We start from the raw sequence: 20915 nt of genomic DNA, 5'->3' as shown, positions 1-20915 counted from the left end.
TATATACAAAAGGAAAGAACTAAAAAATATTGTTTAAGAATTAAAATAACAAACTTAAACTGACTACACCCTAATAGTTGAGATTATCCTCTGATAATATTAATCTCTATTAATAATATCTAGGTAATTCATATCTGTAGAAATAAACTAAACATTTGAAAATAAAACAGTGATTAACGATTAAAGGAACGAAATATATCTATCTGTCCCTCTCGGAATCGTACAGCGTTATTTTTTCAGTCTCCATCATAAATTTGAACTGAAAATGGCGCACAAAAACATCGAACGACCACAAAGACCCACCTATTTGATGTGGGTGAAGCGATCGCATTGCGGTCGCCAATGATGACGTCATCGATGACGTTTCAGGGACTGCTCACAGCGACTGCGGCCTTAAGTGGAACGAGACAGAGGGTGTTGCGATCGTTGCGAGCGTTAAGTGGAACGCACCCAAAGTTGTCCGGCTAACGTCACTGAGGTCCGTTTTGATTTAACTGCATTTAACCAAGAATAAGATTTACGTTCGCCAAAGGCAGATAACGGAACTCCAGTAGACTAATCATGTAGAAATTGTTTTCTTGAGACAATTAAGTTAATTATTGCGATGATGCTGATAAGAGAGATCACGCATTTCTTCATTTCTAATATATTTTAAAATCACAGTAATACATTCAAACACGTGAAATGTGGAGAGTATAAAATTTCCCATATTTTTCGGTGTCACCAATAGAACGATCACAAAATATTTATTGTAAAGTACACGATATCAATTGTTGCACCAATGGCAGTATGTAATTGAATTTCATTATTTACAGTATGTCCAAGCCCATCGTGTTCGTGACTGGAAATGCGAAAAAATTGGAGGAATTCGTAGCGATATTGGGAAGAAACTTCCCGAGACAAGTAACGAGTATGAAAGTTGATCTTCCAGAATACCAAGGTGACATCGAAGACATCTGCAAAAATAAATGCCGAGCAGCAGCAGATATTGTCAAAGGCCCAGTTATCATAGAAGATACTTGTTTATGTTTTAATGCGATGAAGGGACTTCCAGGGCCCTACATCAAATGGTTTTTGGACAAACTAGGCCCAGAAGGTCTTTATACGATGCTAACTGGATGGGAAGACAAATCTGCTCAAGCAATCTGTACTTTTGCATTTTGCAATGGTGGACCGGAGGACCCAATAATTTTATTTCAAGGATGCACGAATGGTACCATTGTAAGTCCCAAGGGGCCAAGAGATTTTGGGTGGGATCCTTGTTTTCTGCCAGAAGGAAAATCTCAAACATATGCAGAGCTGCCAAGGGAGGTTAAAAATAAACTTTCGCATCGATTTAGAGCAATAGAAAAATTAAAAAATTATTTTTGTAAAAATACTCAAAATTAACTAATCTACTTATATAGATTATTAGATGATTATAAGTTTCAACTAATTATTAAATTGTACAGAATAATTCAGTACAAATAATACCAGCCAGATTTGATAGCTATTTATATTAAACTGTACAACTGTAATTAAAATGAATAAACACATATTGTGTTGCTATTATAAAAACTAATTAAGAATAAAATAATAATGAACAAAGGCATTCATTTCTTGACTGTTATTTGAGGATCTCCATCTCATCATTAAGAAGCAACATGAACTGTAGAAGGTGAAGTATCACATGAAAAACAAGATATAATGGTGCTAACTTGTTAATAACAACTTACTAAATATAATGTATCACTGTTGATATGCGATTGGTGCAAATGGAAAGATTAAGATATTTATATACATAGTATGTAAGATTATATGTCACTCTTAATATAGTGTATAATAACTAAAAAAACATTGATTAACATGCATCAAATTTGGTTTAACTTTAAAACCTAAGTGATATGGTAAAAAGTAATTCCTGTATATTATATCCCACACAATACAGTTACATGCCACAAAACATTGTACAAGTATATCTCTACAAGAGTTGAAATATTTTTTTTTTATATTGCCTAATAAATCTGCAATTTTTCTGAAATCTCGAAGTATTTTTTTAATGAATATAACATTGAAATTGGTACATTATTTTAGTGCAATATTTGTAACAGAAATTTGTTATTGATATTTCCATATTAAAATATTATAAGGGATCCATATTGTTTTTACCGGTAATTATATGGATAACATTCAAGATTAAAAAAAAAAAATAAAATTTTAACCACGTGTGTTATGTTAAAATAAAACATACTAGTTCAATATCGTTAAACCTGCCCCTACGCGCATTCTACCCTATGTAACGAGTGACTCCACTAACCGACTCCACCGTGTTCTAAAGTAATCATTATCATAATGTATAACATTTTAGGGCCGATAAGCTTGCAAAATTGTAACGTTTCTGTATTCCTTACTGTATTTGTACTGTATGGGATCATCCTTGAAAGAATATTATCGAATACAAATATTAATATAAAGTTTTATTGACGTGAGTTCTTATTTATAAATATAACGCATTGATTAATGCATTACTAATGATTTGTGATGCAATTTTGATTTAAGATACCATGACGTGTGACAATAAAAAATGTATGGTTGTATATTAACTTTTAATTATATTGACAAATAAAATATTTGCGTATACTGCAATTGTTTTTGTTTTAATATTGTTTCCCGGCAAGTACTAGACAAATACCCCTTGATACATATATATGTCCAAGGTTATCATCAGGTCTGCCAAAGTAATCTGTAGTAAATTACAAAAAAAAATAAACCGATCCGAACTGCAACCCAACCTTCATAAGCAGTTGAGTAAATCATTTTTTTTTCATATGATTAATATTAATTACAGGCCAGATGTTTTCGCGAGTTTCACTATATGGAAAGATATTGATTAATTACGCTATGTCGCTTTGTAGAAATATATATAGTTTAACTAGGAACTGCAGTTCGTACAAGATATTGCGCAACGTTGTAACAATATATAAGTACCTATATATAATTGATACATACATGGTGATTTGTCGACGTCATAGAAAATGCCAAAATTTTTGTTTAAAGCTAAATTTTAATTAACGGACAAATAAACTGAAGTATTTTTAATGTAAACTGCGTTCAACAGTAGTAAGATGCACTGTTCCAGGGTTATCTAATGTTGATTGGCTATAGTCACCCCTCTACCGAGGTTATCATAACGAAATTGTTATATTTTAATAATTTTTTTTCTTAGATTTTGTTTCCTTATAAAAAGCAGGGACACCAAGTACTTCACCAGTCATTTGTCATGGGGCTTTTTATTGATGTGGTCGCCGGTAAGTCCCCCTCTGCAAGAAGATGTCGCCTTCGTATTTACATTAACAAAAGATCGAAAACAAAGTTTCTAAAAATTAGTTAAAATCGGTTACAGTTACATAAACACGTAAGATATTGATCAATAAAAATGTACGACAAAGTGATATACAATAATTATTTATTCTTCATTATCACAATATAAATTGAACACGGTGTCTTTTTTTTCGATGTACAATAACTCATCGTGTGGTTGACAGTTCCATTATTTTTATTATGGTTTTGTTAATTGTTGGCCTAAACACCAAAAACATTAACAGTCATTTTATTTTTTTTAGGATTTCTGGCGTCTCTCGTTGTTATCAACGCGGTACCTGGTAAGCTAATTATAATTTTTCATGGAAACAAAACGGAGTCATCAGTGCAGACTAATAAATGATGACACAAGCGCGTATGTACTGGAAGAAATATATTCTTTCATTTCCATTTTACAGTGACACATTTTCCTCGTGGAAAAACAGTGGTTTATAAGTACGATGTCGACGTGAAGGCAGGCACTATCGAATCGGTACCATATGCGTCACAATTCGCATTAAATGGATATTTATACGTGAAGCAAGATGTCAGTGATCCGGCGCTGAAGAATGCTTATTACTTTACACTTGCCGATTTGAAATATAGCCTTCACAATGGTGAAGCTAACCATTACGATAAAATCAAACCAATTCATCCGCTATCCGACAGCGTACGAATACTTCAAGACCCTTTCGTAGTCGCATTCGATGATCATGGCAAGGTATAACTAAATTGACAATTGATTACGTTGCTTAAAAATAAAGAAAAAAAATATATTACCAGTATTATTTTTTCTGACAGATTCAAGGAATTAAACTTGGCGAGACCGAAACTGGCTGGTCCAGGAATCTTAAGCAGGCATTGGCATCCATGATGCAAATTGATCTGCATCGTTCGATGGTTGAAAAGAAGCCTACCGTTGCTCACGGCTTTATTAATCAAGAGGTAGGTAATGACTGACGGGAACACTTAATTTCCGGTCTAATGTTCTCTTTGGTTGTTACCACCAGGATACAATACATGGAAGTTGCAATGTTGCTTATGATGTACATCCGAAGTATGACGTCACTTCCGAAACGGATGTAAACGTATTTATCTTGACCAAGACGTACGAATTAGAAAATTGTACCAGTTTTGTTAACCGAGTATTTAACCACGTGGATGTTCAGCCTTGTCACTTGGAGCATGAGGTATTTTTGGAAAAATAATTTGTTTAGAAATGTTTCCCTGTACATTTTTTTTTGTATTGTTACAGAATCCTTTAACAACCGCTGCTAGACGAGTTTTTGAGATTGAAAATTTGGAAAATGAAATTCTCATTCGAAAACTTATTGGACACAGTGTTATTGATTATTTCCCTTGGCAAGCGAATTCCGAAGCTCATTATTTACTCACTAAGTATGTAGCGAATTTCGACAATAAATTTTATTATCAATTTGTGGATTTGATGTATAATACAATTTTTTTTAATTTCTAGTCAATCTTTGATTCTGGAAAATGTCCTGCCCGTCGCGCAGGTTCAACTTCCGGTTGTTAATTTCGAAAATATTACAATGATTTCAAATATCAGTTATGTGAAGCCACAAAAAAATTATGCTCTCCATGCTGCAGAAGATATCACACATGGTCGTCACATAGTGAAGCTTGACGTTTTGATGCCGAAATTAAAGAAGATGCTGGGCGAGGCTGCTGATTATCTCGAGGAAAATCATATAGTGATGGAAGATCCTGATTTCAAACATGGGCAAACCATCAACAGGCTTTTAAGTACAATGAGCTATATGGATCTTGGATCATTTGAACAAGTCTACAATGTCATTAAAGACAGTACCACATCGAGGGACATGACAATTTTGTTCGTCAAGTTTATTTAATGAATAATGAGGAGGGAAAACGATTGAATTTATTTTATTGTGCTCTGTTAATCGCATTTGTTTCAGAAATATTTTTCTTAATATGATTCCACACGTTGGTACCACAGCATCCAGTCACTTTATAAGAAACGTAATCCGCGATCACCAGATATCAGACATGAATGCCATTTTAATGCTCCATACATTGCCGATGTATATACGCGTGCCTACGGAGCAACTCCTCATAGAAATGGAAGATCTTATTAAATTTGGAGAAGATGTCTCTCTGCATGTACGAAAAGCGAGCATTTTGTGTTTTGCATCATTGATCTACAAAACGTTCCAGCATCATTATCATCATCAACATCATCATCATCATTACCCACATCATGAGGTACCAGCCAATGTCAGCCTTCTTTTGAACAGATATTTTCAACACTTCATTGGTCATGTCAAAGGTTAGTTATTCCATCATCTTCTATGAGTTAATCAATTATTACAATTTGATACCATTATTGTCACAAAATTCTTTAATCATCAGGAAATCCAAGCTATGAGATGAAGATGGTTTATTTATTGGCCATCGGGAACATCCAGATCGGTGACATTCACCAGGTTCTCTCTCCCATAATAACTGGAGAAATTTCTATCTCTGATAAACCCAATCACATTAGACTCTTGGCAATGATGGCCGCCTGGAAATCCGTAGGTCATGACATTGAATTCGCTCATGACCTGTATTGGCCAATAATGGCGAACGTAAAATTGCCTCTAGAAATTCGTATTGCTGCATATAACGTACTGGTACATCAATTACCACATATGGGCAGATTATTGAATCTCCATTGGTTCATGGTGTATGAAAAGAACGAACACTTATACAATTATCATTACACAACAATGATAAGTATGGCAAACTCGGTGGACCCTTGCCTACTGCCAGTTCGTGAAATGGCAAGAAAAATCCTTCGATTTACAAAAAAAAGAAACGTATCTACATCCTTATCGTCTAATTACCTTATCGATTACTACGATTCTGTATACGGTTTTGGGGAGTCGCTCAATGTGATGACAAAGGTGGATGAGCTTACTGGAATACCCCATATTGGATATATGGAGTATCGTACGTCCATGATGAGAAAGCCTGTCAATCGTCTTGGTGTAAGTAATCATTAAAAAACACATATGGCAATTTTAAGCAGTTTTGTTATGTATACGTATAAAGCATACGTGTATTTTTTTGTATTAATTACAGCTATATTGGAATGTGCACGGATTAGATCATATAATTCGCACTTTAATGATGGAAAATGTCTCCTTAAAGCATATTCTAACCAATGAAAATGTACTTCAGCTTCTAATAAAAGCTGCTCAAGATATGCCACCGTTACAAAATATACACATAGAACTGTGTGTACTGGCCTACGACCGAATAGTCGCCTGTAATTATTATGATGAAAATACAATCAATAATGTGGAAAGTATCACTAATCTTCAGGAACTCTTTAAATGGTTCCAAGTTACTGAGAATATAAACATGCAGCAGATTGTATATGATACACTGTACGAGATGCAGGTTCCAACTGATATTGGATTACCAGCTGTATTAGGAACACGGATTCCTAATTTGATGTCAATCAGATGGCATGTAGATACGCAAGTCAATTTTAAGATCGAAGGAATTATCCAAACGTGGCGACATGGAGTACACTCGATGTCGATTTACAATCCAATAGTTGACGTTTGGCACACCGTACAAAGAGTTTATTCTCATGATGTTGCAATACCAATTGATATGGAAATTGAATTAAATTTAGAAACGTACAGTCTAAAGGTCCTGCTACCAAGACTTCCGGCGACAAAATATTCGATTTCTGGTATGCTCATACACGCTAAGAATTACGTGTCTGTCGTTGAAGATGAGAACGACGTTCTCAAGACAAGCTGTCCTACTTGTCATCATCATGAAATCGTCACTAGGGGTACTGCACATAAGAGATACTATCAGTACAATACTGATACCAAGGAACTTGGTCTCCAGTTTACTGCATCCGTTTTCGATTGTGAGACTGGCGTACCGCTGTCTGATCGTATACATAATGCGTTGCGACGAATTAATCAAGAAATTAATAGTTGGTAAGTTTCCTCAGGGATAATTTTTCATATTAATCAATTTACCACATTAACGAATGCGATCTTACGTTTTAGGAATAACGGATTGATCAATGCATTTATGGTGATTCGTCGACAGCTGTACAAAGAACTTATTTCACCGGAAGTGGGAACTTGTGGTATTATATTAAAGTCTGAACCGAGCATCGTGCATCCAACGTCTCACGTGAGAATTTTGTCTTTAATAAGAAACCGGAAATTGGAGGGAAAACAAAAAACAATAAATGAATTTTCAGATTGGTATAAGCCTAAGGGCTAACGTTGAAGAATATGATCTCACTAAAAGACCTTTGCGCACTCTTAGTGGCAAACATATCAACATTCATGGTACCTATGACGTCAAAGCGGCTGCTACCAACACGTCAGTTATTAAGTGGGATATGAATGTTAACATTGATATGTCACCAGGACATACGGATAACAGTATGAAAGTACAGTTGACTAAAAAAATACCAGGAGAGAAGGATCTTGTGGTAATTAATAGAATTTCAATTTGATATCTATTTCACCCTAGTCACTGATAACTATGTATAATATAAATTTTATTTAGATTTGCCTGGACGCTCACAAGATTTATTTACCAATTAACGTTGATATTTTAAAACTTGGTACTATCAAAGATGAAACCAATGGTAAGCTTACGTTCTCCATGGGTACCACTGAGAATGGAACTTGCGTGCGCGATGATACTTTGATAGTCGTTACCATGAAAGGTGAATTGTCAGATGAACAGAAGAAACAATTTCTTCATGATACTGTACATGGCAAATGTACGGAAGATAAACAGAAATCAGCTTATCAGAAGAAATTAAATCTGGTTCCAACAACTGTTGATTGTATTCACGAGGCGATTCTTTACACGACTTTGAGGAAGTACACGATTAATATAACATATAAGAAGGTACGTTGTACTGAGTAATGTTTAGGTACATTATATAAATACGTGGATTTAAATGCTAATTCATTAATTATATTATGGGTTTTAGGTGCCGCAAAGCATGCATGTAGTGGCTAATACGATTGAGCATGCCTTAAATAGTTACTGGCTCTCTAATACGAGATATACTTCGACTCATATTGAATCAGGAAACGTGAAGATAACTGCCGTTTTTCCGATGCACAGCAACGAAGTTGACGTTTCTGTGATAACTCCGACTCATAGCTACGAAAATAATCTGTCAGGATGGGGTGATCGTCTTTGGACTATTGGAATGGACAATACTCGATTTTCGAATATTTTACTGCTTGATTACGTAAAGGGGGTTATCAGTAAGTTATTATGATTCAGTCCGAACATTACCGATAGATTTGTAGAAAGATTAATGATCCTTTATCATTTTTCTTGCAGAACTTTGTTCCGTGCATCCTGAAATTCTTATAACCGCTGATAATGGCACTTTCCCCTACCTTGTCCCTGAAGAGTGGGTCTTGGTTTCGGGCAATTACGTGCTAAAGACCTACGCCATTTTTGTGAAGGCTGTTGAAGGTAAAAAATTGGCGCTTAAGATGATCGTTGCTGATCACGAGCTCGAAATTCATCCTGGTAGCCCAAAGATGGTCGTTCAAGTTGATGGAAATATTGTTGAGAATTACGAGGATGGAATTCTTGTACCTGCAGATGCACCAACTTCGTACGCCATGAGGTAAATTGTTGTTTTTCTTTTGTATATGGATTTTTCATTCTTTTTGTTCGTTCGTATAATGTTCTGTTGTTTTACAGAATCAACTGGGAGAACAATCGTCTTATTATTAAGAGCTTACAAGATATGACTGTTGATTATGCTGTAAATAGTGTGTCTTTGTTGTTGCCAAATGTGCTACAGGGACAGATAACAGGTCTCTGTGGTCACCTGGATAACACTCACAAAGAAAAACTGCCAAAGACTTATGAATTACATAATGTTTAACAAAAAAAGGTGAATCTTCTTGTAGCGTTTAATCGGGTCAACCTCGAGAAGTCGATTGTTCGTTTGTAAAATTTATATGTGATTTATATATGAATGATATGTATAAGTGTCAATATCACTTAACCAGCAATCGATATGTGTCCCAGACGTTTGACTATCTGCATTTCATAATTATTTGACACGTTTGGGAGACATACACGACCCGTTGACTTTTGGTTTAAATATAATTTATCGCTAGACACTTCAAGTCCGTGCAAACGCTAATCAAATGCCAGGTTAAGTGATTAAAAAAAAACGTGCTTTCCTTTGGTATTGTTTCGCATGTTTATTCACTTGAATAAATGTTCTGTAACTTACATTAGCTCTATATATTAAACGATGTTATTATTATAGTTATTAGAATTATTATTTAACAATCCGGATTATTATTTTATTATATTATAAACAATGTTGCGATTGTTAATTATTTAGAATCGCAGCTTTTTGATTCTCTACACTAGCACGTAAGTAATGAATGTATGAGGATATCAAGTCATCCATTTTGTAACCTAAAGGCGTTTCGCAAAGCATTTTTTGTCCTTGAATGAAATTGCCAATTGTCATGTGGAAGTAAGTGTTGCCGGAAGACCAATTAGACAATTCGGTGAATTCGTATATAGCTAGAATATCCTTAGTTTGTGGATCAATGATGTTAACGCCATTTTTATTTATTGCGATTATAATGAATTCCGGTAAACTCGGATCAGTCGCTTGCTTCACATCGAAGAAAGCTGAACCGAATGTCGGCCATTGATAAATATATTGAAGAAATTGTTGTTTAGCATTGTCAATGCTCGTATCTGAAACAATTCATTACTTTTCGTAATGCACGTAACAATAAAATAAAACAAAAGTCAATATAATTTACCTGGCTCTTGATTGTAAGTTGAAACAATTTGTTTCTTCCAGTCAGCTGTATTGAGTAAATTAACAAGATCCATTGGAACGTATTCTCGAATTTTATGACTGCAAAAAATATTAATATAGAACATTCGTTTTAAAATACTAAGAGATAAAGAAATACGATAACCTGCTTACGGAATTTCAGAAAGTTCCTCTTTACTGTCGCCGTATTTACTTCTGTAAATAAGAGCAGCCAGTTTAATGGCGTCTTGCTTATTGCATTTGTGATAGCCTCTTAAAAGTTTTGGAAGTTCTTGATGATAATAGAAAATCGTATCAGCATTTCGGTCGCGTCCTGGTATACAATTTATCCATAATTTCTTCATGAAGAATATTTGATACTGAGCCTGAATTGGGTCGGAAGACCTTGAAGGTCTTGATTTCTTCATCCATTCGATTAGCTCGCGAACAAAGTCGAAAAAGAAATAATTTTGTGGCACAGAAAAAATTTTATCAGCAAGTTTGACAAATAGGCTGAAGCCATCGCTACTCTTCAATTGCAGTCTTCTTGCAATATCGCTACAAAGATCTGCAGCTTTTGTTGAAGATTGTATCTGTAAAGGAAACATGATTTTTAATAACGATACAAAAATTATCTTTTTTCTTTTCTTTTTGACATATTCAACTCTTACCTCGAATGCTTCATCAGTGTCGTCGGGGAAGTAAACTTTATGGAAGATTTGCATACTCTTAAATCTTATGGCTTCAACTTCAAGTATATATGGTGGATACTTTCTGTTACCATTTTTCATCGTACGATTTAGTCTGTTTAAACAGTCTATGGCTATAGGATTCCTACGGGATGTGAAAAATTGGAGTAATTCCTTATGCACATTGGAGCTACAGGTCATGACCCCTGTTGCTAACCACATCAATTCCCATCCCCGTTCTTCGCTCAACTGAATTTTATTATCTGTCAACTGACGCATAATCTGACAATAAATTTCATCACGTAAAGCCTCCTAAAATGAAAACGATCGTATCATTAGTAAAGACAAGTGATTAATCAAATGACGTAACTCAAATATCTACTAACATATTCCAAAGGTCCTCTGAAAATTTGATTTGTATATTCCGTGCCAATTCTTTGTCTATGACTAGGAAGATCTCCCATATATTTCAGTATATTCATAAAAGCAGTTACAGCCTGATGCGATAATTCATTATTTTCACCCAATTTGGCAAGCAACGGCGCTTTAATTGGATCTCTGGTATGTCGCCAGAGTTCTTCAGGTACATTGCGCTTCGCTGAAGAAATATTGGTACTTTGTAATACTGTGATATTATAGCTCTTTCTGAAATGCTCTTGAGCAAATTTCATGAGGGTGTGTTGAGTCGAACGTGAAAGTGTCTGGTGATGTTGTTGCCTGGCAGGATATGCCGCTCCCGTGAAGTCGGCCTTGAACAGTTTCTATTTACAAGACAAAAATAAAAAATAAAAGTAGATGATTGGCTGCGACCTTTTCTTTTAAGCGATAATCTTACAACTATTGTATTTGGTGGTTTCGTCATGGTGGGTAGTACGTAAACAAATTCGGATGGAAAGTCTCCTTCGACTCCATTACATTCTCCATAACCCCATGGTGAATTCATTATGGTATATCCTGTAGATCCACCAGTGAGTTTTATTAGATCTCCTTTTGCTAACGACAGGGATGATTTGTTGTCCTCTTTGACGATTAAAAAAAAATTTCTCTTCATAACATTTTTTTCAACATTTTTGTTGTTTTATTATTTTTCAGTTGTACAAACTTACCGTTCGGTATGTGGTCCTGCGTTGCGATAACGTACTGAGATTTTTCTTTTAACCCGTCTATGAGAAAATTTACTAAACAAGATAGATCTTCAGCATCCGGAATCTGGAAGACGTATTCTTCTCGCCGAATTGTTGCCAATATTAAATTCTGCATGAAAGCATTTTTGATCCTAAAAGATATCGTGTATTATTTTCACTGTATTTTTTCGAAGTTTTATCCGATCGACTGACTCGTACTTTTGATATGTAATTTCAGAAATTTCAGGAAAAGACATTTCCAACAACATTTGTTCCTGATCATCGACGAAGTACATTCCTGTCCAATTGACGGCAATTATAATATTATTTTTAGGTAAAGCTGGTCCAGAGACTTGTGTAGCTTCATAAAATCTTGAGAAAAGTATTGGCCATGTTATTTTTGCAAATTGTACAACATCCTCTTTCGCCTTTATCGGTGGCGCTTGTCCGATAACGTTAATTATCTTGAAACAACAAAACGTTATTAAATATTGTAAAAAAAAAAGGTTTAAACATTTTTATATGACTCAACAGTTTCGGGATTACCTTACGGAATGCTTCCGAGGTGAGTTTCTCCCATTTTGGAAGAACTTCTTCAGCTACACCATGCAGCAGATGATTGGGGATGTAAAGTGGCAAAGCACTTCTTAAATTTTCAACAGTCATTTTTGTCTGATAATCAACGTACAATTGTTGTGCTGCCAACATCGCGATGTCGCCTTCCTAAAGTCCAAAGTAATTTGATACGATTCAGTTCATTTCAGAATACTCGAAGTGTCCTCGCATAATATAATATAATTTAACAAATAAAATTTCAATAACTCGCATTGGACATCTTTTCCTTGTTTCTAAAATTGTGTAGACCGATCTTCTTAATCAGTGTTTTACTTACGGTTGAGCATCTGTATTCGCCATATTTAACGCCTCTGACAACTTGGTGATATATAAGATTCGTTGCGACTTTATCTAGAGCAGGATTATGCCAAGGTGCAAAAGTTTCTTTTCTAAGGAACAATCTCCAAGGTGCAGATCGTTCTGATTGACCTTCTTCCCTTGCGAATTGTTCGCATTGACATATAGCATCCATAACGTGATCTCTACAATTACGATTTTTCTCACAATTAGTAAATTAAGAACAGTAAAAAAAATTTTGAAATTTCCATAAAGTTATTAAAAACTATCGCAATCTAATATATTTTGATATTTTTAATACAATTTAGTATCATCATTGTCATAGGGATTTCTTAATAGTTCAGTCGTTTTATTACACAATATGCGCATATATTGAAAGGTAATTAATTTCATAATTCTACAATAGATACTGACCTTCCAGCACCAAGAGATAGTACTTTATCGTAAAGTGTGATGAATAACGAAAACCCAAAAGTATCCTGCAAGTTAATACTTTTTGCAAGAGTATTGACAATTTCTCCAGCAGTGCTCGCCGAGTCTCCTTCTATAGTTTTTGAGCTGCCATCCATAAAGGTAATTGTCAACGGAATGGAGTTTTTGTTCTTGGTAGCTTGTAGCTCAAGCCAACTGGGGGGCTGTGTCCTTGTATCATTTTTGTACGTCCTAGTCAGTCTTTTCTCACAGTACGGCGCATATCCTGGTGGCCCTACGTGTATAAATGCTCGCAAATAATTTAAGAATTTTTCAGAGGGCGTAAAACACCCCAAACAAAGAGATAATAGAATCCACCCTCTGGCGTGAGAAGCTTTAGTTGGATTATTAATTAATTGTTTAACAATTTGACAGTAAATTTCATCACGCAATTCGGGTCGTAGAATTCCGTGACCGATTATGAAATGAAGTTTTTCTAAATTACTTCTTCGTGTTAGAAGCCATGTTTCATATGCCTGATTTATGTATTCATTCTTGATTATGCCTGATGAAGAGAAATAAATTGTATTAATGATTATATTAAATAATTCAACCTATAGTAAAATCAAATTTTGTTCACCTCGTCGTTGATCTTCGTCGAGTGTATTTTGTTTTTTGAAAGTCATGTTAGCAAATTCTTTACTCCTTTCCCGATAAAAACTTTCAAATTCGATTGATTTTGTAAAATTCTTTGTTAACAGTTCTGACACGATCGTCATTATAGATTTATTATTTGGAACATCAATTGGAATTCGGGGTTCTGGAAGATCGCCCATGAATCTTAATATCGTAATCCAAATAGCTCGAGCAGCCTGAAAAGAGGATTATATAAAAAGTTAATCAGAGGTCTTTTAATTATTTTAATAATTGACTAATAATACGTACCACTTGATCAATTAAAAGTGGAAGATCCAAGAGTGATTGCTTCAATGGTGTTTTTGTGTATTGCGGAGGGATATTTGTTATGAAATAAGTGGCGGCAAATTTACGGAAATGATATTGTGTAAGGTCCTCCAATTTATCATTATCTTCTTCTTCTTCTTCCGGTATCCCAATAACGTCAGAGGCATTGCCATTAACTGTCTCCTTTGCAGCAAGATCCTAGATCAAAAACATACTGTATGATTATTGATTCCATTAAAATATTTTAGAATTGAAAATCTGAGAAAAATTTGAACTCACCGCATACATATCGCCAGGTAAATCCTTGGAAATAGGCATTTTCGGCTCGTTCTCCAAAAATTTGAAAATAGTGTCGATATTACTTTCAGAATCGTTGTCCAAATCTTTCAAATTAGTTTCAACCTCTTTTTTTTCAAATTCCACAATATAACTCTGAAGATCAATCATTTTGGATTTATAGTTCGTTTCGGCAATTTCCTTATACCTCTTGCTTCCCTGCTTCTTCAAAGACTTTTCCTCCTCCTTTCGAAGACTGAGAATTTCTTGCATTCTTCTCTGTTTCCACTAAGAGCAAATACAATTATGAGAAAAATAAAAGCTTACGTTCTCCTGAATACAAAAGTGAATCCCAGCTGAAATGTATGACGATTATTTGTCGCAATAGCAAAATAGAATATATATATACATATATAAAATCTAATCAATTAAAAAACTTTAATTTGGGAGAATTTCTTTTTATCTTTTTTTTTCAAATTAAATATTAATCACTTGTTATATTGATTCACCATTGCTTCATTATTAGGATTTCGTAGCACTCTAAGAACTATAGTAATATTAAAGTTGAAATGAGGCTGCTGAAATTGTTGACAAAAATACAGATACTTACTTGCGATTTCTCCCTGCAAAGTTTTCGCACTATGTAACCTCGGCAAATTGCCTGAAAATAATTTTCCATGCATATGTCAGATATTGATGTCACTTATCAATAAACTAGTGGTTATTGTCAATTATCAATATACATGCATATGCATATGATTATCATCGTATTTGTGAAAATAAATTATATGAATATTTTGGCGAATCATTTGTAATTTGTAATTATTATTTTTTAATGATACCGTAGCTAACATACCTGAAGAGAAATCATGGCTTGTCTCTTCTTGTTAAATTCATTCGTAATGTTTCGTGATTTTATGCAAGCCTGTAATCTGTGGTAACCGTGGCGCATTGTTAAATAACGTATCCGTGGTCCACGTCCCCTCCAGGTTTTTTGAACGAGCAAGGCGGCTTCTTTCAATTTCAAAAACCTACATAATTCAAAATACATTATTCTATGAATCAAGGTATTCTCTTCTGCGTTTAAATCTTGAATCGGAAGTGATTTCGATTTCTTATTGAAATTCGACGACTTCGGTACAGAAATTACCTATTTAGCTGATATTATATCAAGAAAAACATCAATTCTCACGGTAAATAACTTTTTTATTTTATATTCTAAGCAAGTAGTCTAATATAGCAAGTATTGGAATTGTTATCGCAATGTATATACAGTATAATGAGTGTATTTCAATTGTTTAATAAAAATGTTTGAATTTACCTTTTTCGTGCTATCCATCTTCTTACATTTTTTTGAATTATAAGAATATACGTTGACATTACTCGACTGCGTTCCTGTTCTAGAAAGAAATTTTGCTCGTCCTTCAGGAAAACTTTTGTGTGCCCCAATTGATACTGTAAATTATGTTTGCCAAGTACATCCAGACAAATTTTCTCAGCAGCTGCTTTAATGTCTGCATTATGTGTCGGTGGAATTCCGTGTGCCAGTACACGAAATCGGTGCACGAATTCCACGTGGTTATAACGAATTGGATAACCAGCTCTGCGAATTCTAGCAGTTTCCATCATTCCCGAGTAGCGAAGTTGGCGACAACAAAGAGCACGATCGAAACTCTGTAATTAGAATTTAAATGAATTATCGAAATACATTTTTTAAATATTTTTAAGATTTTGTTTAATTACTGAAGGTATCTGTTCCACATTGGGCTTGATACATCTGACGAAAAATGGATTACAGCTTCCAAGAGTTGTCATAAGGAGTTCGAGCGAACTTCGAAATTCCAGGGAGAGTGTTGGCGATCTTTTTTTACCATCAAATCCAATCGATAAGAGTTCATCGGTAAAAAGCGACCTAAGAAATTCATTCGATGATATGGTGACTAATTGTTTAAGATCTGCTGAAAAGGTGTCTCGATTTTTATCTAAAAATCCTAGTACGTCGTAGTGAACGGTTCCTGCAAAATGTTTCACACCAAAGGATTTTACTAGATCGGATTTTGGTTTGACGTAGTTACGATTCTTTCCATGCATTTGATGAACTTTGGCAAGCATAGTTACGTCTGTACCCTTTATTAAGAAAGAAATAAGATGTCAGACTCCGTACTGAAAATTCAATTATTTTGTTCTATATAATATTTACCTTGGGGAATTTACTTTCTTCGTCGATTAGCGCCATTATGTTAACAGATTTCGTGCCTATCAGATCTAAGATACTCTGATTGTCTACAAATTCAATATGTTTCCAGGAGATGCCTTCCTTGTTGTAGTCTTCCTGCTCCATTTTGAAAATATATTGCACGAAGAACTGCTGAAGATGTTCGTTCGCGTAGTTTATGCAAAGCTGCTCAAAACTGTTGCTGTCGAAATTTTCAAAACCAAAAATGTCCAGAACACCGATCGAGTTTTTTGTGTAAGCTTTCGGTTTGAAAATTGTGTCGTTGATCTTGTCGACTATCATAATGAAGAGGCGGCCATAGACTGCTTTTACAAAAGCATCTCTGACTTCGATTGCTTGGTCAATCGACAAATTGCTCACCTGAATGAAATCAAAGTTTTAACATTTTGTTAATAAAACGGAAAAAAATAAAGAATAATTCACGTACCACTCGCTCACCATGAGCAAAAATTGTTTTTCTAGTAAGAGCATCCACTAATGCTTGTTCACTGACACCGACAATCTTTGCGACCCTTGTCAAATTTGTAGTATCGTGTATTTCCGTTGCATCCATATTTGCTGGTAAGAAAAAATATATTAATTTTGATAATAAATTATATTCTCTTTCAGGCCGATTGAAAAAACTATTAACTCTTTTATTGGTAACCAGTCGATATGTCGGCTTGGTTTGAAAAAGTACATATCAGAAGGGCAATGACATTCTTCGCATATACCATGTATTTGGGGCTGGCAGGAAAAGGGTAAATTTTTATTTTATTTACCAAAAACAACTGGCTTGTAACTCAAATTCCCTAAATGCAATATGGCCGCTAGTAACTTCATGATACTCCAGAAATCCTGTTCGCTGAAATTCAAAACTTTCATGGCTGCTCTAACGTCTGCGAATTCTTTGGCGTCGTTTCTAGTCTTGCAGTCTGGAACCTGAACAAGTTTTTACATAGTAAATTCGGCAATTTTCCGACAAGTATATTATAAGTCATGGTTTCGTATACCCCACATAAGTAGCTGTAATCCGATACATTTCCCAGTTCCAACTTCTGTTTCTCTTCTTTGGTAAGTCCCGCAAGTATCGAATAAAATATATGATAATTTCTCTCGCCTTTCGATTGAGAGACAATTCGACATTTCTCTAGCAAGTATTGTTCAATTCTGGCGCCTTCAATTACGCCATATTTATTGAAATTAATATCAATATATTTGCCAAATCGTGAGGAATTGTCGTTGCGCACTGTTTTGGCGTTTCCAAAAGCTGTGAAAATTATAAGAAAAAAAGATTTATTGGAGAACAAGTTCGTTTTTTTTTTACATAAACGGGCGGCTAGGGTGTCTGCGACGTCCCAATTGAAAATCGTTGTTCGTAATAAGGCTTTGCAAAATGTAGTTAATTATTATTCGATAGCATCGTGTGGGTTTTTGCAAATACAGGATAGATATTTTTCTTACAAAAAAAAAAATGATGACGTTAATTTATTAAAAGTTTCAAATGAGAGTGCTGAATTAGTTTATGATGACAGTGTTTCAGAAATATATTCATATCAATAAAAAACAGCTTTTTATCATGTTTTTTTTTTGTATATGATAGTTAAAGATTTCTAAAGAGTTTTCGTTAAAAGATTTTTTAAAAGTTTTCATTGGCGTACATTTTACAAATACCTGAATCGGTCTAGTCTGAATCGGAATAGTAAATTATAAGGTTGAAAACCACACAAAGGCATTTTTATTAAATGTCTATGAAAATGATATATTCTCTTCCATAAAAAATAATACTAAAACGGTTTATAGATATTATTATTACTTTACCTTAATTATTCAAAGATTTTAAAAAATAATTATTGACAAATCGTGAGCTATCAATTTTGGCGAAATTCGTAACGTAAACCCTAGTTATTTCGTCACGATATTAATCTAGTACGTAGATTCTTTTCTAGAGTCCAAAGATGAAATGTATACAAAACCGCAAGTAAGAAAAAAGCTCCTGATCTGTGAGTTTCGATTTTGGATTACTGGGATGTCAGGAACACCCCACGCGCCCGTTCTTAGGCTAAAAATACATTTGAAAATAATTTATTAGTTTACCTTCAAGGATCGGATTGGCTTCTAAAATCTGTTGTTCTATCCAAGAATGTTCACCACTAATGGCTGCTAAATACTGAAGAATTAGTTTGGTGCTCTCTGTTTTACCGGCACCACTTTCTCCGCTAAAAAGTTACCCCATTATAAAAGTAACCTCTATTCATAACTTTTTATAATAATATATACTAAATTATTACCTAATAACTATACACTGATCATCTCCAGATTGTTTCATCTTCATAAAACAGTTGTCACCGATAGCAAAAATGTGAGGTGGCTTATCCCCCAATTTTTGACGTTTGTACATGGCAACTTCTTTGGCCGTATAAATATTCAGTACCTGATAGGGATTTACAGCGACTAACATAGTTCCTGTATAAGTCTGAAGTAATAGTAGAAAGATTAACAAAATCTTGTTATAAAAAGTACCTGAATCATCTAGTAGAAAAACATAACTTACATAAATAAGATTTTTGTTGTATCTCATATGAAGATTTTTCAAAATTGCATATTCCTGTAGATCCCCAAGGTTTATCATATCTTCTACGCCGATAATGGAGGATGCGTGCATCGGCTTGACAATTTGCTCGTCGGTTACCCATAGTAGCTAAAATAAAATGTCATTACAAAAAAAAAGTGACATTCGAAGAAAATTAGAGTAATAGAAAGTCCTTTCACTGTACTTTCGAAATCGTTCGTTTCAATCATAATATGGCGGATCCCGCTTCATGTCTTTATACGTGACTCTACATCCCAGGTAGTAATTTTTTTGATGTTACGAAAAAGTCATCTGAATGTGTTACATATGTCCGCCAAAAAGACATCTTCAAAGTTGACTTTCGATATGGGTTAGTTTACAGATAACTTTCTAGCGTACATATGTAACCCATTCCGATGACTTTTTCGTAACATTGAAAACATTGCTAATTCAGATGACATCTGTGTATGCAGCATAAAATTGTCTGTCATAATTTTCATTCGCGATTTCTCATAACGATATACTTTACTACTTATATGTATACGTCTTACGTAGTCAGATTCAGCTATCTACAATTATAGCTACGAAATTAGTAACTATAAATAATCGTTATCAATGGATAATAAAACATTTATCCTCCTATCAAGAACACCTACGTATTGTGTACGTTACTACAGTTTTCAAATATATAGGGTTATTCGGAAGTATTCGATCAGTTGAAGATAGTTTTACATGGATATCGAATAAAAGGAGTTAACTGCACTTGGCACAACACTCCTGAATAAGATTAAAAATTACTTTAATAATTGATTCCTATTATTGCCTTCAATCTAATTATCGGTACCTACCTTACCATCATCATCGGAAACTTGTACACGTTTTTTATCAACACTGACAATTTTGCAACCACGAAGAACATCAAACTCTTTATTCCCTTCTGTCTGAACCCAAACATGGTCACCCTGAAAAATGCAAGAAAAATATTTTTAATAATTGCACGGTGAATTTGAATAGTATTCCTAACGTCGTAGTAAGTATATACGTTGCGCGATAGAAACAAATTTGTAGGGTTATGTTAATAAGCTTACCAGTGTATAAGGCATACTCTGAGTCCTGTGTAATTGCGTCATTTTTACTTTAATAATAACTTGTACGGTTAATGTTTCAATGGTCCATTATTCACACGATTAATCGTACTTTTCTACGTTTTGCTGTTGCAATGTCAAGAAGTTTTCTCGCTTGACAACTAATCGGGTTGGTATTTCTCACTGGTTAAATGCTTATCGCTTTTCATTCTTTATCGATAAAATAACACTGACAGGTTAGTGATTTGTCATACTATCTGTATTACCTGGTCTAACGCAGCGGATAACGTAACGTCTTGTTTGATTATATGCTTCCGGTCTTTAAGAAGATGGCCGATCCGCTACATCGCAGGCTGTTATCGTACAAATGCATTTTCTCTTGTAATATTCAGAGCATTTCACTTATAAGACAGTTATCCGTAAATTATATTGCAAACGTGTATGCCTTTTTTTTGGATTTATTTTAGAGGGAATATCTATAATCTATATACTAT

The 20915-nt window shown here is 34.4% G+C and overlaps 3 protein-coding genes across 5 annotated transcripts; 2 read left to right on the top strand and 1 right to left on the bottom strand.

Moving 5' to 3' along the window:
* Positions 1-250: 250 nt before the first annotated feature.
* LOC107264816 (inosine triphosphate pyrophosphatase) lies at positions 251-2020 on the top strand. Of its 3 annotated transcripts, none has more exons than XM_015733496.2 (2): positions 251-478; positions 816-2020. In XM_015733496.2, exon 2 carries the CDS (start codon positions 817-819, stop codon positions 1387-1389), a length of 573 nt encoding a protein of 190 aa, XP_015588982.1. In that variant the 5' UTR covers positions 251-478; position 816; the 3' UTR covers positions 1390-2020. The 3 variants fall into 3 exon arrangements, with proteins under 3 accessions (XP_015588982.1, XP_015588983.1, XP_015588984.1); XM_015733497.2 differs by lacking the exon at positions 251-478 and adding an exon at positions 511-751; XM_015733498.2 differs by lacking the exon at positions 251-478 and adding an exon at positions 546-563.
* A 1216-nt stretch (positions 2021-3236) lies between these two features.
* On the top strand, positions 3237-9663 carry LOC107264834. Its single transcript, XM_015733528.2, has 16 exons — positions 3237-3287; positions 3603-3641; positions 3759-4060; positions 4141-4284; positions 4350-4529; positions 4595-4737; positions 4817-5194; positions 5280-5650; positions 5734-6353; positions 6448-7328; positions 7401-7530; positions 7601-7837; positions 7915-8265; positions 8351-8633; positions 8713-9007; positions 9085-9663. Exons 1-16 carry the CDS (start codon positions 3260-3262, stop codon positions 9269-9271), a joined length of 4569 nt encoding a protein of 1522 aa, XP_015589014.1. The 5' UTR covers positions 3237-3259; the 3' UTR covers positions 9272-9663.
* On the bottom strand, positions 9369-20818 carry LOC107264831 (myosin-VIIa). Its single transcript, XM_015733518.2, has 28 exons — positions 20688-20818; positions 20425-20604; positions 20185-20298; positions 19319-19465; positions 19056-19240; positions 18862-18983; positions 17778-18034; positions 17547-17706; positions 17213-17343; positions 16750-17145; positions 16293-16676; positions 15871-16223; positions 15406-15580; positions 15160-15210; positions 14553-14837; positions 14256-14471; positions 13951-14182; positions 13314-13875; positions 12880-13084; positions 12534-12710; positions 12207-12451; positions 11970-12139; positions 11699-11883; positions 11250-11624; positions 10846-11175; positions 10349-10767; positions 10179-10276; positions 9369-10110 (listed from the first exon to the last, which is right to left on the bottom strand). Exons 2-28 carry the CDS (start codon positions 20464-20466, stop codon positions 9731-9733), a joined length of 6396 nt encoding a protein of 2131 aa, XP_015589004.1. The 5' UTR covers positions 20467-20604; positions 20688-20818; the 3' UTR covers positions 9369-9730.
* Positions 20819-20915: the final 97 nt, after the last annotated feature.

Source organism: Cephus cinctus, unplaced genomic scaffold (genome assembly GCF_000341935.2).
Source record: "Cephus cinctus unplaced genomic scaffold, Ccin1 Ccin1_scaffold0193, whole genome shotgun sequence".
Taxonomy (NCBI): Eukaryota; Metazoa; Arthropoda; class Insecta; order Hymenoptera; family Cephidae; genus Cephus; species Cephus cinctus.
This window is presented reverse-complemented; position numbering and strand designations above follow the sequence as displayed.

Excerpts from the sequence above, each read along its gene's own strand:
- LOC107264816 (XM_015733496.2), top strand. The coding sequence starts at position 817 with ATGTCCAAGCCCATCGTGTTCGTGACTGGAAATGCGAAAAAATTGGAG.
- LOC107264834 (XM_015733528.2), top strand. The coding sequence starts at position 3,260 with ATGGGGCTTTTTATTGATGTGGTCGCCG. Across the intron at positions 5,651-5,733 it reads CTTCATTGGTCATGTCAAAG|GAAATCCAAGCTATGAGATG; the intron begins GTTAGTTATTCC and ends TTTAATCATCAG. Across the intron at positions 9,008-9,084 it reads CCAACTTCGTACGCCATGAG|AATCAACTGGGAGAACAATC; the intron begins GTAAATTGTTGT and ends GTTGTTTTACAG.
- LOC107264831 (XM_015733518.2), bottom strand. The coding sequence starts at position 20,466 with ATGACGCAATTACACAGGACTCAGAGTATGCCTTATACACTG. Across the intron at positions 14,472-14,552 it reads TACCTGGCGATATGTATGCG|GATCTTGCTGCAAAGGAGAC; the intron begins GTGAGTTCAAAT and ends TTTTTGATCTAG. Across the intron at positions 13,876-13,950 it reads CGACGAAGATCAACGACGAG|GCATAATCAAGAATGAATAC; the intron begins GTGAACAAAATT and ends TCTCTTCATCAG.